The sequence below is a fragment of the Durio zibethinus genome, chromosome 14, assembly GCF_047325235.1.
Source record: "Durio zibethinus cultivar Kanyao isolate XHJ-2024 chromosome 14, ASM4732523v1, whole genome shotgun sequence".
Taxonomy (NCBI): Eukaryota; Viridiplantae; Streptophyta; class Magnoliopsida; order Malvales; family Malvaceae; genus Durio; species Durio zibethinus.
In genome coordinates this window covers 15,503,129-15,517,802 of record NC_143175.1, presented here as the reverse complement: position 1 = coordinate 15,517,802, position 14,674 = coordinate 15,503,129, and the positions used below count along the sequence as shown (strand labels likewise).

General features: G+C 33.7%; 1 protein-coding gene across 1 annotated transcript; it reads right to left on the bottom strand.

Moving 5' to 3' along the window:
- Positions 1-11,760: 11,760 nt before the first annotated feature.
- Positions 11,761-13,983, bottom strand: LOC111294178 (uncharacterized). The gene is made up of 5 exons (XM_022887382.2): positions 13,484-13,983; positions 13,049-13,378; positions 12,571-12,925; positions 12,310-12,423; positions 11,761-12,216 (listed from the first exon to the last, which is right to left on the bottom strand). Exons 1-5 carry the CDS (start codon positions 13,811-13,813, stop codon positions 12,119-12,121), a joined length of 1,227 nt encoding a protein of 408 aa, XP_022743117.1. The 5' UTR covers positions 13,814-13,983; the 3' UTR covers positions 11,761-12,118.
- Positions 13,984-14,674: the final 691 nt, after the last annotated feature.

Genomic DNA, 14,674 nt, shown 5'->3' with positions numbered 1-14,674 from the left:
ACTTCATAGGCCTCTACACAGCAAATGTAGTTCTCATAACCTATAAATATAACTTATTAGCAAAACATTCCTCCTACTAACTTCATAATACAAGTCACATTTCCATTTCATAGATTTTTATACCAAACAAACATACAACAACCTCTCTCAAAGTTTACCATACATTAATGACCCAATAGAGATTGCCCCAACACTACAAGTACGCTACTCAACAACCATCATAAGAAATGCCCCACATAAAAGAGCTCGGCCTTTTCTTTTCAAGAACCATATTAGCTTTTTAGGTAAAATGGTGATCCAAAATAAAAGTGAATTAGATTTCTCCAAGTTCTTCCCAAACAATTATTTCAAAATAATTGAATGAAAAATTAAAATCAATATCAAAATATGATGCAAATGACAACAATTGATATATCTATAAGTATATATAATCAATAATGAAAATAAAGAGATAGGGATAGAGAAATCAAACATAAAGAATTATAGAGGTTTAGTCCTTTTCCACTAAACACCTACGTCATCTCCTCTTAGTTATCTACACCAAGACTTCAATCCACTAATCTTGAATTGAAAATATAACCTTATATTTTTTTCTCTGTGACTTAAGATAGAAACCTCTACCCTTTGTAGTACCCAATCTCACTACAAAGCTCTCAAGAGGATACCTCACCTTTTGTTCTCTTCCACTTTTATATATCAAAGGTAATTTTGCAAATAATAGAACAACATTTCTAAGGCTAGGTGTTTACTAATTTTAAGTACAAGAAAATGATGACTGAACAAAAAAATGATTTGGATACAATAAATACAAAGATATAAACTTTAAATCTCTAAAACTCTTGATTTCTTTAAGAGAATGAATATATAACTTGTTTGATATTGCTCTCTTAATTCATTAACCTTCTTGGTATGTTAGAGTGTCTTATATATAGAGAAATTAAACAAATAGCAGTTGTAGATGGTTTGGAAGAAGAAATGACTTTTGGAAGCTTAAAAAACTAGGTGTTATGCACATCTCTAGCCAAACCCGATGATTGGTTTTGATAAGGGATTAATCCTATACCTAACTTGATCAATCCTTTCTTGTAAGGGATTGATCTTTTTTTGTATTTTTCAAATCCATTTTTGTTTTTGTAAGAAAAATCAATCGATACATTACGAGAGGGACTCGATTGGTTTAGCCAGGGGATCGATCCTATAACCTAAGTGATCAATTTGATCATGCTAGGTAGTTGTATTTGTTCTGCACTTACTCACTAATTTGATCATATCTTGAGTTATACAATTCCAAATGAAAAATCGTTTGAAGATTTAAAAACTAGACTTAAAGGGCTTTATATCTAAAATTCATTTCCTAATTCATTGTATATGAATTATAGTGAATTTTCAAAACTACCCTTGGTGTAGTTTTTAAACAACTACAAAGTGTTTAGTAAAAATTCAAAATCTTTTCTTAGAAAATTTGGATTGTGATTTTGTTTGATCCATTAAAAAGTAAACTCAAAGAGCTTTTCAACCATATAAAATTCAAATATTAAAGTTTTGTGAATTAATATAGAAAAATAAAATAAGTTCAATGTTGAAAAATTTTGTTCTTGTAAAATAACTTTCTTAAGTTAATCTATTTCTCAAAACCAATATTATCAAAATTATATTGAGTCCAAAATGAATAAGTTCACTTTAGAAACAATAATTGGACTTTTATTTAAATTCAAATAAACAATGTTTAAAGACTTTTGATTTGAAAAATAAAAAAACATAAAGAAAGGTTTGTTTAAACTTTAAAAATCATATTATTTATTTGGTATCAAAATAATAAAACTTAAGAACTTGTACTACGTAAATCTTTTTCAAAATCTTGATCAAGCTTATTTAGCCTAATGTTTTGTCATTTTAAAATAAAGATCAATTCAAGACTAACAAACCACAACAAGCCTTCCCTAACACATCGAAAGCTACTTCAACTCCCTCAAGACAATACTTACCCTTAATAACCCATAACATAAAACCAAGGCCTTACCAACCCTAACCCATAACATAAAATCAAGGCCTTACTAACCCTAACCCTAATGATGAACTAGTAACACAAGTTGTTGCCTTTAGCAAGGAATTGACAGATATAAAAAGAGAAAAAAAATGAAAACTTACAAAGGTTAAAAGATTACTATAACTCCCAATCCACAACCACCCAATAGGCAAATATCCCTACCTCCATTAAGTTCCCTAAAGAAACCTACAATAGAACCACTAACCCCGAGGACTGCCTAGACCACTACAAGACCTTCATGGACTTCAACAATGTCTCTAATGCAATGAAATGTAAAATCTTTCTAAGAACACTGTAAGGTAAAACCCACACATTGTTTTCATCAGTGGCCCCTAAGACCATTGATAGCTTTGATATATTCAAAAGATAGTTTTTGGCCCATTTCTTCAATAACATGGCCATTATACACTCATTTGTGAACTTATTGGTCGTAAAACAAAATTTGAGTAAACCTTATGATAGTTCTTTAAAAGATTCGACATAACAACCCTAGAAGTAAAAGACCTAAATACAAAATGGGCCATTTAGGCATTCACCTCTAGGTAAAACATGACACCTCAAGTATTCTTTCACCAAGAATAAACCTAAGCAATTGTATCAACTCTATAAGAAAGCTTAAAAGTTTACAAAGGCCAAAGAGCTCAAGGCTGTAGACAAAGCTGATAGCTTTGAATAGTTCTAGTGCTAAGCTACCAGAAGAAGATAATGGCTATCCAATAATAACAGAAACCCCTCAACAACAACCCAGCTACCACCAACCCACACATCAAACATTTAACACCATTACTCAAAAACCCACCCAAAAAAAGCCACCATCTAGAAAACCAGATAATCAACCCTTCACAAAAAGACACGATAATTATTATTCAATAGAATGCACTTTACTGATGAGTATGTTACCCTTTAAAAAGAGATTAAATGACTGGAGGACTTAATTAGCAATCAACTTGCTCACCCTGTCGAGTGTTAAGATAAGTGAAGGCAACTGATAAACATCTTATCTAAAAGATAATCCACATCATCATTGGCATAATAGAATATTAGGTAAAAGTAAGTCTAAGTGCAAGTCACACTTACTCAATGTTAAATCTATTGATGTGGCCTTTGAAAAGTTAAAAATAAACAAGTGGCAATAACATTCTATAAAGATGATGAACATCTGGTTAGACAATGCTAATAACCATATTATGGTGTCTATGACTATAGCCAAGTTTTAGGTTGAAAGAGTACTAATAAACTATGAAAATGTCATGGACTTATCTAGTATCAGGCTTTTAAGCACATGGGATTTTTAGATAATGATCTATGATCGTTATGGCTAATCTTTGGTTTTACCAACCAACCCATAGCAAAAAAAGCGTTTATCACTCTATTAGTCACTATAAAAGATGGGGAACATACAATTACAATGATGGTGGCTTTCTTGATTGTTGATCAACCCTCAATTTACAACGTCATCTTTAACAAGCCACTGATAAAGAAGACAATGATGGTCACTATCATTTACTGCCTTAAAGTAAGGTTTCCTACACCCACAAGAATGAGATTCATGGAAACTGATTAGGTAACTGCCTACTAATGCCATCTCTTATCACTACAACTAACTTAAAGGGTAAATTTTAAAGAGAAAATAATCCAGAACCTCCTAATAACCTCTAAGGAACAAGTTTGAGGGTAACCCCAATTCTCTCTATTAATATATATCGTCAATCTTACCTTGACATAGACCTTCAACATCTATAGCTTAGACGTTCATGATAAGACCAAATAATGCAAAGCTCATCCTATTAAGCAAACCATACCAGTTTAATTGTATCTCCTTACCCAAAACTAGTCACTTAGATGGATTCCTTATTAAACCCTAAAGTTAGAGACATACTATAATGGTTATTACAAAAAAATATGGATGTATTTGCTTGGCCTGTCATTGATATCATGGATATTGATTAGCTTGTTAACACTCATCAATTTTATGTAGACCCAATGGCCAAGCTAGTCAGACAAAAAAAGGCTATTTACCCTTACACATCTAGGTGATTTAAGAAAAGCTAGACAAATTAATGGTAGCAAGGTATATTAAAGAGGTGAAGTACCCTAAGTGGTTGACCAATGTGGTAATGGTGAAGAAAGCCAAGAAAAAATGGCACATCTGAGCAAACTTCATAAACTTAAACAAAACCTGCCCAAAAAATAGCTTCCCATATCCTCTATTAACAAATTGATCGACTCTCATATGGGTCACAAGTATTTAAGCTTCATTGATGCCTTTTCAAACTATAATAAAATTAAATTTGCCATACCAAACCAAGAGAAAACTTCTTTTACAATTGAAAATGGTTTGTTTTGTTACACGATATGCATTTTAAGTAGAAGAATGCAGAGGCCATTTATTAAAAGCTTGTAAAAAGATATTCAAATACCAGATAAGGTAACCTTTATAGGTTTATATGGATGATATGTTGGTAAAAATTCCATCTTTAAAGTAGCATATAAAAGACCTCGTAAAGGCCTTCTTTATCCTTCACCACTATAACATAAAGCTAAACCTTACCAAATGTACCTTAGCATAAAGGTAAAAAAATTTTTGGGATTCATAGTCTTCAATAAAGGTATCAAGGCCAACCTCAAAAAGGTCAGAGTTATCTTGGACATGATCCTTCCAAAAACCACTAAAAAAATGCAGTGACTTACTAGGTAAGTGGCAGTTCTTAACCATTTTGTATCCAAATTGGCTGACAAGTGTTTACCATTCTTTAAAGTTCTTCGAAATGCCATTAAATTAATATAAGATGATCAATGCCATAAAGTCTTCAAAAAACTCAAGCAATATCTCAACTCACCGTGTTACTTACTAGCCCTGTCCATTGATAAACCCTTCTACATGTTTTTTAAAGCATTGAATGAAATAATTATTGTGGTACTTATTCAAAAAGAGAATGAAAGTTAGATACCAATATATTATGCTAGCAGAATGTATAGAATAGGTTAATTAAGTACACAATGTTTGAGAAGATTACTTTCACTTTAGTCATTATGCTCATCGATTGAAACTACTTTCAAGTGCATGCCATCATTATATTAACTAACTAGCATCTTAGATAGATACTACATAAAATAGACACTTCAAGAAGAATGATGAATTAGAGTGTCAAACTCAATGAATTTTATATCAAGTACAAACCTAAAAAAGCTATTAAGGCACAAACTCTAGCAAACTTCATCCCTGAGTGTTCTTTTACCTTTAAAGTTGAAACTCAACTAGTCTATGCTAGCGAGCCACAACCCTAAAGTAGTAACAACAAATAGAAAAAGAAACAAGTAATCCTCAAAATACCCTCACCACACTTCTTCAGGCTATTAAATGCTCTTATTACTAGGATCCTTACTACAGTAAACTTGGATATTGTATGTTGATGATTCTTTAAGAAAAGATTATTTTAGGGTGGGAATCTTACTTCTTAGCCCTCAGGGACAGCAATAGCAATATGAACTATCTTTTGAATTTTCTATCTTTAATAATGTAGCTGAGTATAAAGCCTTGGCAACAATGTTGGAACTGGCTACTAGTCTGAATGCATAAGATCGCAGCTTGTCACTATTAATTGAATGATGAATATGAAGTTTGGGATCTAATGCTTATAAAATATCACTTTATAATCCATCAGCTTAAGCAATTTTTCATTACCATCACCCTCAAGCAAGTCTCACGCACCAACAACACTAAAGCTAACTCCTTATATAAGCTGTCAACTTCTATTAAGATAAAAAAGCATTATAAATTTTTATTAGCTATGTATCAACTCTCCATTACTTGCAACCTGTTCCAGTTTTATGCCTAAAAGAGAAAGATGACTGAATGACTTCTATTGTGGCTTTCTTAAGGGTAAGCACCTTTCTGATCTATTAGTGGCCAAAAAAATTGAAAAAAGAGCCAACAAATTTACACTCTTCAAAGACACATTATTAAAGAAAGTCTTTTCATCCCCACTCTTCAGATGCTTAGCACCAACCTAGATAGATTATGTTCTATCAAATGTCCACGAAAAGGTATGTGGTTACCATATAGGTAGGTAAGCATAAGAACAAAATATGCTAAAATAAGGTTATTACTGGTTAACTATAAAAAAAGACACAGTCGACTTGATTATTAAGTGTGATAAGTGCCAAAGATTTGTTGCCAAATATTCACAATAGCCTGTAAAAGCACTCAACTAGATTTTTAGTCCTTAGCCCTTTTCATAATGGAGCATTGATATCTTGGTCCCGTCCTTATTGTGATAGCTTAAAAAAAGTTTATGATTGTGATTTGCAACTACTTTAACAAATGGGTTAAAGCAAAGCTAGTCACCAGTATCACAATGAAGTCGATAGAAGATTTTGTATGAAAGTTTATAGTGTGCAGATTTGGCATTCCAAACACTATTGTGGTAAACAATAGAACCTAATTCCAAGTTGATAAGCTAAAGCATTTCTACCAAATCTTTAAAGTGGCTTTAATGCATAGTTAAATGGCCCATCCTCAAACCAATAGTTAAGTGAAGTTGATGAACCAAAAAATCTTAACTGCCTTAAAAAAAAAGCTTGATGAAACTAAAAAAGTTTCGGTTAAAGAGGCCTATAGAATACTCTAGGCAATCAGAACCATTTATCATTCGACAACGGGTAAGACTCTATCTAAACAGTAGTCAGCATTTTTAGGCCCTTATTGTAGCATTTTTTTCATGTAGCAAGGTGTCCTCATCAACCTGTACCTTAGTTTTCTCTTACAGGATCTTTTTCTTGCACTGAAAATCCTCTACTAGTAGGCACATTTGTTTATACAAGCCCACTTTATTCGCCAAAGACTACACAACAATAAATAATTATAATCAACAATAACACATAAGGGTAACCTACAAGTACAAATTACCAACTTCTCTTAATGCTTACCTTAACAGTAAGCAAAAGCTCATTTTGGAAATTGTTAAGAATTAGACACTACTACATATTTTCTTTAGTGAAAGGAGATAGACTAGTTGTAGCCCACAAATAAATTGTTTAATAAGAAATATTTTGATTAGTCGATCGCTAATAACTTTAAAATTTAAGGCAGACATCTTACCTAACCTCTCGCTTGAATGCCTAACCATAAAAGCAGCATGCATCTTCTCATTTAAAAAGATATTGATGTTTGTGCTCACTACCACCAAATGAGTCACCATAGCTGGTGGCACAGTTAAAAATATAGTAGAGGTAGCATTAGAGATGGGCAACCTTAACATAGGAAGAGTATTTGTCACGCCTATAGTGAATATAGAAGATCTATGCCTATAGTCCTTGTAGGAAAGGAAACACTGGATGTTATGATAATAGGCACAAAGGGCTCCACAATTGGTGCCAAGGGTTGAACCCCACTGATTGAAATTGCACTACTAGACATGCCAGATGTACCCATAGCTTATTTTTTCGAAAGAAAGAGACTAACTTATAATGACCTCTTTCTTTTCTACTTTTCCTACTATAGGATTTTTTTAACTTTGGCAGCATAATGCAATTATGTAAAAAAAAAAAACAAAGACATTAGAATCAACTCACCATGATCAAGCAAAATAAAACATAATGCAATTACCTTCATCCATGACCCCAACACTTGGCATGCCAAATCTTAACCCCATAGATCCACTTTTACCTAACACCACCACAACCCCGACCGATACCAACACTTAAGGCCTTCACAAAACTTTATGCACCAATACCTCATATACACCAACAATAACAACCATAGCTGAGCTCTTCTTTAGCATGCTGCTTCCTTGACGAATCAAGACTTCATCACATTTACTATTACCTTTTTCACTATAATACTAAACACAACAAAATAATATCAATATAGATCCAAGTCATATAGTCTAACCAATAAATTAAGCAAGATGCAAATAACTAACTTACACGTTTGCCCACTTAAGTCCTCCTTCCTCTTAGGTATGAGGGTTGGCTCTCTTAACTCTTCTTCTGGTTTCATCATCCCTATCCTATTTTTCTCCTAGCTCTAACAACTCTTATATGACAACAGCCAATCCTTGACCTTCGTCTAGGATGAAACAATAATAATAGATATTCTCACAAGTGGCTATCGAGGCATAAGCTAGCTTCTTGTCATTTAAAATGATCACCTACTTGGCCTCATCCACTCCAAGCTCTAAAGTTCCCCTTACCAATACATTGGCATAAAATCACTTAATCTTAAAAGGAAACTAAATGTTAAGTGTTTTTGTAAGGGGCACCATAAACTTATCATGGTTGGGATGGCTATAGGAAAATAGATTTGTCACACACAACTGCCCATAAGCTTTGAGATAATAAAGCCACCTATTGATCTATTTCAACATGTATAGTGCCAAGATCGTATTCACATAAGGGACCTACTTTCTTAATCGATAATAGATGAAGTAGGTCATCAATATCCCTCAAGCATTGGGCACCAACTAAGATATAATCAAATTAAAGATGACTAGCACCAAATAGAAGAAATGATACAATGGCAAGAGACACCTATGATGAAAGTTATGTAAATAAAACCCCGTCAGCCTTTTGTTTACCCCTACTTAAGTAATTATGAAACCTTCAGGGGGTAAAAAATAAAAAAAACATTGAGTTCCTTAGGTTGAAAGCCATAGATCCAAGACCTAGTTGTGGTCATAGATGGATACACTTTTGGTGGCCAAGTCCTCGACTAAAGGTTTTTTGGCTCTTCCATAACCATATTTTTTTTCATTTTCTTTATTGCCACAAGGAGTATTTACCCTAGAATCAGGAGCATCTATCTTTCAAATCACTATGCCATGACCACGACCATCAATTTCTTAAAACCTTTGAGCTCTATGGTCTCTCCCTCATATCTATTCTTTCTTACCTTAAGCCCCACTATTGGTAACTCACACCATAAGGCCATCATCATCACTCAATCCTCAATCACAACCCTCTTCTTTTGTGCCATTTTCAACCCATAAATAAAACACAAAGAAAACTTAGAAATTTACCTACTTACAAGAATTTCTGAGAACAATAACAAATGCACAACACTTATAAAACTCAAACAATAAACTACTTTTCTTGCTCAAAAAATTGACAATGTGACTTTAAATCCCTTTTTCTCCCTTATTTATACTCAGTCAAACATCTTTATTGAAGCGATACAAATTAAAAAATTGTTTGCACCAATTAGAAAATGGTCCATATTGATTTTCCAATTAAGACTGACATTTTAATTACATGATTTTTTAAAAAACACATTCATTCCCCTTTAACTAAACTGGTACAATTTAAAATTTAAAAACATTAATTATTCTTGATAACTTTTCAACCTTATTACACTACGTGTCTAGTACAACCAAATAACTCAACAACACAGGCGTGTGCCTCAAAATACACCCAAAGACATACTCTAATTACTCGCACCATGTGCACTGCACAATGTTCAGAATAGGAAATTTTTTTTAAGTCCTCACCTATTATCTCCTGTGCCTTGACATAACATATCAGTAATAATGCTTGCCAAGACAAAATCCCTTGAACAACAGGGATATGCCATTAGTACACCTTACCAAGATAAAGTCTTTCGCCCAACAAAAATACATTATCAGCATAACTTGTCAAAATAGAGTTCTTACCCAATAGTGACATGTCATCAACATAGCTCACCCACACAAAGTCTATCAACCAATATGGACACACCCTTAAAAAAACTCACTAAAATGAGGTCCCCCAACTTGAACTATTCACTAAATCTTGATGAAGCGACCATGTAAAGGTCTGAGAGTGATTTTTATAACCCCCTTCAAACTAGAGGCAATTATTATACGTATCCACTTAATCAACAAAGTCAACCTCTACTCTTGCCAAGTCAATATGCACCTAATTGCCACATCACCTTGAAAGAGGGTTGACATCAAGACTCTTCACCACAATATAGACTCACATCCACTCATTTGCTCATGGATAAGGTCGTCAACTACCACTACTAACATCCTATCAAGACATCACCTCATAATGACCAACTTGTGTCTAAGTTGTCAAAAATCATTAAATGCAACCCACACTAGCTTGGGATCATTACAGCCTACACTCACTAACATAGACCTTTTTTAAGCTTCACACAAACTTTTCTATCAACTGTCAACAACCCCGGTCACATCACTATCCATTGTCTCATATATAAGGTTAAAAGGAAGTCCAAATACAGTAATTCGAAACTTTATCCTCTAAGCTTCTTATGTACTATATGCAATTCACCTTATTCCTTGAGCTCCACATGAACTTCCTATCAAATGTCAACAACTTTGGTCATGTTGTCGCCTATTATCTCAAATATAAGGTAAAAAAGAGATCCAAGTATAGTAATTTGAAACTCTTCTTATCTACGCTTCCTACACACTCTATGCAATTCATCTTATTCCTCCAAAAACCCATAACACTTGATAGACTTGAGTATCAGAACACATCATGAAAAATCAATTCCAATGTCTCTTAATCTTGTTTTCTTATTACAAGTATAAGTCATTACCCACATAATCTCTGGATCATCATTCAACTCACTCGTACCCAAAAATCATCTACAAATAGTAAACTTTATATGCACCTTGTGTATTTTGCAGCTTACCCATTTATGTCCTTGTGAATTTTTTTCTACTTACAACCCTAAAGTTTACTTTCGATATCAAAAATGGTAAAAGCATTAAAAAAATGAGAGAATTTTTACAACTTTACTAAATTTTGATTAATTTTTAATGTCATTATCCCTTTTTAATATAAAAAATAAATTATAAATAAAAAACTCACATAAATGTAAATGAAAAAATTACGAACTACAAGTAATGTAGGAAAAGTTTATCCTAAAATTATATGTGCGCTAGTACTGCTTAACAAAAGCGTTTCAAAAAAATTAAATTTGTATTTTAAGCTAAAAAGAAAATATATGGGGCCCAATAAAAGTTCAGGCGAAAACGTACGGCAAATTTCATCCTATATTCTTTTTTTTTCCCCCTGTAATTTGTCTTCTACCCCTTCTTCCTGTCATTGTCCCCACCACCGCTGCTTCACGCTGAAGCAAAGCAACTTCTTCATGCTTTTGTGCCTTCAACTTTTTATCTAATGATGATGACGATGAGCATTAGCTTGGCTGATGATGATTATTGTCAGCACAAGAAGGAATTTTCTTTTATTGAATTTTATCAAGTTCATTTCATGTAAAAGGAAAAGGAGAAGGAAAAGATTGAATTCAAGGCAAATCCCATATCAATTTCATGCTCTATTTTTATATTTAGAGTTCATATTTATACATTGTTAATGTAATTTTTTAAATTCACAAATAAAATTACATATCACATTTTATAATTAATTCTTTATTTTTATATTTTAAAAATACTTGAGTTTATATCATTCTATAAATAAAATTTAAAAACTCAATGAACTAATTTCTCTTTATACTTTACAGGTCTTGATTTTTCAAACCCTTTATTAAAAAGGATTGATATGATTGGACTTGGCTGACTTTATGGCTAAAGAAAATATGCATTTAGAACAAGCATTTCAAATAACTTAATATGATAAACAGCATTTCTTAGTAGTAATATATATTATATTAATTGCCGAGGTTTAAAAAGAGGGTTGTGAATTTTTCTTGTACAAATCTGTTTTTTCTTTTCCCACATCCAAATACAACCCAATTCCCCTCATAAAACTAGAAGAATAAAAACCCACTTCTTATTACAACAAAATTATATATATATATATATAAAAGCCATCCCCCTCCCCTATTTGTTACCTATATATATTGTTCTACTTGCAGCTAAATTCCCAAAAGCTGAAATCTTCAAATCTCCTTCGATAAAAATATAAAACCCAAGATCTGTTAACTTGATACTCTTTTATTTCCTAAACTACAGTCACATTCTCGAATTCCTTTCCTATATAATAAACCAAAACACCATTTACCTATCAGAAAAAAACTAACCCTACTATACTGGAATCTCTCCAACAAAACAAGCACTATTTGAGAGAATCTAGAGATATTTGGACTAATTTTTCCAGAGGTCAATAAGTCCACTCCTGGGGCAGATTTAGGCCTCCCTCTGGTCTATAATTTCTTCTTGCTTGTGTCAAAAGCGCATTTCTTCTGGCTACCAAAGCATCTACAAAATTGAACCATCAGAATCAGTAACCAGGAGTTTAACATTGATTAATAAATTAGGCTTGGGATTGCAAAACTGGTGTCCTAGGCTCACCATAGTTTGATGCAAAGCTGACATCGAAATGTGGCTGAACATGACTGTTGGTATCATCAAAGTTCAGATTTAAAGCCTGAACAACCTTTGCCGGAAGTAGAACCGTTGAGCAACCTGTTTGAAACAAAAAAAAAAAAAAGGAACGAAGAAAAAAACCCAATTATTCATTAACACTGAGTACAAAATTGAAAACCAAATATACAAGTTGTTTCGAGGGTCTATAAGAACCCAAAAGAAAGTTGGAAGCCTTGTTTTCAGTACCTGATTTTTTGCGAGGTTCAGGAGCGTTATTGTTATATCTACGAGGTAAGAAAACACCAGTTCCAGCACACTCTCTTTTAATACTACCAGATCCACCAAGGAACATAGCTCTCATGCCAGAACCAGAGTTCTGTTGAGGCCGTTGCTGCTGAGATTGAACTTGAAGTGGAGGCCATGAAGATTGAGGCAACCCCAAGGGTCTCCCCCCAACAACATTGCTCCTCGTTCTACTCTGGATCTGCTGGAGTTTCTGTTGTTGTTGAAGCTGTGCTTGCCGGTTGCTTGTTGCCTTCACTTGCCTTCCCCAAACAGCTCCGCACTGGGGTTTTAACACATATTCCTGCCCTCCATGATACTAACAAAACCAGAGAAAAAGAACCCCATAAGCCTAAAAACAGATCAGAAAAATCAGAACCCCAAGTTTTTTCAAGTTACAACAAAAACAAATTCAAAACTTCAACTTAAAAACCAACCTTACCTGATTTGTTTGAGCTTGGTTATAAGAAAGGCTCTGACTTGAATACAGTCCAGAGCTTGAGTTCTTCATAAAGCCACGACTTTGTGTTTTGACAAGGCCTCTTCCATGGTTAAAGTTGGTATATTTGGTTGCTTCATTGCACATTTTTAGCCTTGCAACTTGGCCAGCCGCGGCATATATGAGATCCCAAGTGTCATTTTGGGCACCGAAAGGAGTTGTTGGAGGGGAAGGAACTTGAGAAGGGCCATTTGGGCTGCCATTGCTTGATGCTGACCAGCTTCCTAGCCCACTCAGAGTCGACTGTGGCGAACTCGCCAAAACTCTAGTTTTCTGAATCAAAATCCCAAAAAGAACCCAAATTTAATACCGCAAAAAATAATTAAAAAAAATCAAAGCTTAAAATGGTCAAAAAGAAAAACCAATTAACTATCTTACCTCGTTTTTGTCCAGGGAAAGGTTAGGAACAGTGAATTTCTGACTCGTTGAGTGAGCGAGTCGGCGAGTCAACCCAGCTAGAAACTCATCCTCGTCGCTGCTCTCAGTCTCAGTAGACCCAACAACGGATTCAACAGGGGAACTGAGAGCAGAGAAGGAGTCCAATTCGTAAGGGAACTCAGTTGGGAAACCATGACTCGGTATCAACAACTCAGCCTTGTTGTTGCCACCGTTTTTGTTCTTAAGATTCTCTTTCTCCATAATAATATCATCATCGGCTAAAAACTCCGCCGGAAGCCAAAACTCAGCGTCATCTATCTGCTCAGCCATGAGTAAAAATAGAAGAGAGGAAAACAGAGGAAATACAAGGAAAGAAAGGAAGGGTAACTGAAGAGAAGTGATGCTTGGCAGAGAAGACTTAATAATGAGGCCAAGTTTGGGTTTTGAAAGAGAGAGAGGAAAGGGAAGGGAAGGGAAGGGAAGGGAAGGGGAGAAGAGAGAAGTAGAGAATGTGGAAGACAAGCTGTTTTTATCAAGGATTCAGGGTCACGTTGAGACAGAAGAAGGAAGCTTTAAAAAATGGGAAATTTAAAAAGTACAATAAAATAAAAATTGAAAAATTTTTGGGAGGGGGTGTGAGGGAGCAAAGGGCAATGTAAAGATGTGTAAACAACGGGAGAGGAGTGGCCCAGTGGTTGGAGACATTTGTCATGCTTTGCAATACACCTGCCATCTGCCATGTTTTTGGTTAATTACAAACTTAATTAACAGTAAACCACTTATTTGTTTACTACTTTTATTTGTTACTCCAGTAATTCAAAACTTTTGGTACTAATAATTGGGGTTCACTTAGGTGATTGTTTTGTGGTTAAATTTTCCGTTTATATCAAATTCTTTAAATCCTTTCCTCACATAATTGATGGCTTTTTAATGTTTTTCAAATTTTGAATAATAAACTGGTTAAAGAGCTAGGAAAATTGAATTTACAATTTAATTTAATTGCATTATGTAATATTTTTAAGATATAATATTTAACTTCAAATTTTAATATTTATAAATTTTTTTATTCTTAATTACAACTTAAAAAATTGGAAGATTTTTTTTTTTTAACTTTTTTTGAGGTGGATTTTGGTAGGTAAGATTTTGAAAGACTGTTTAGTAATTTGGGTATTACCCTATTAGGATCACTAT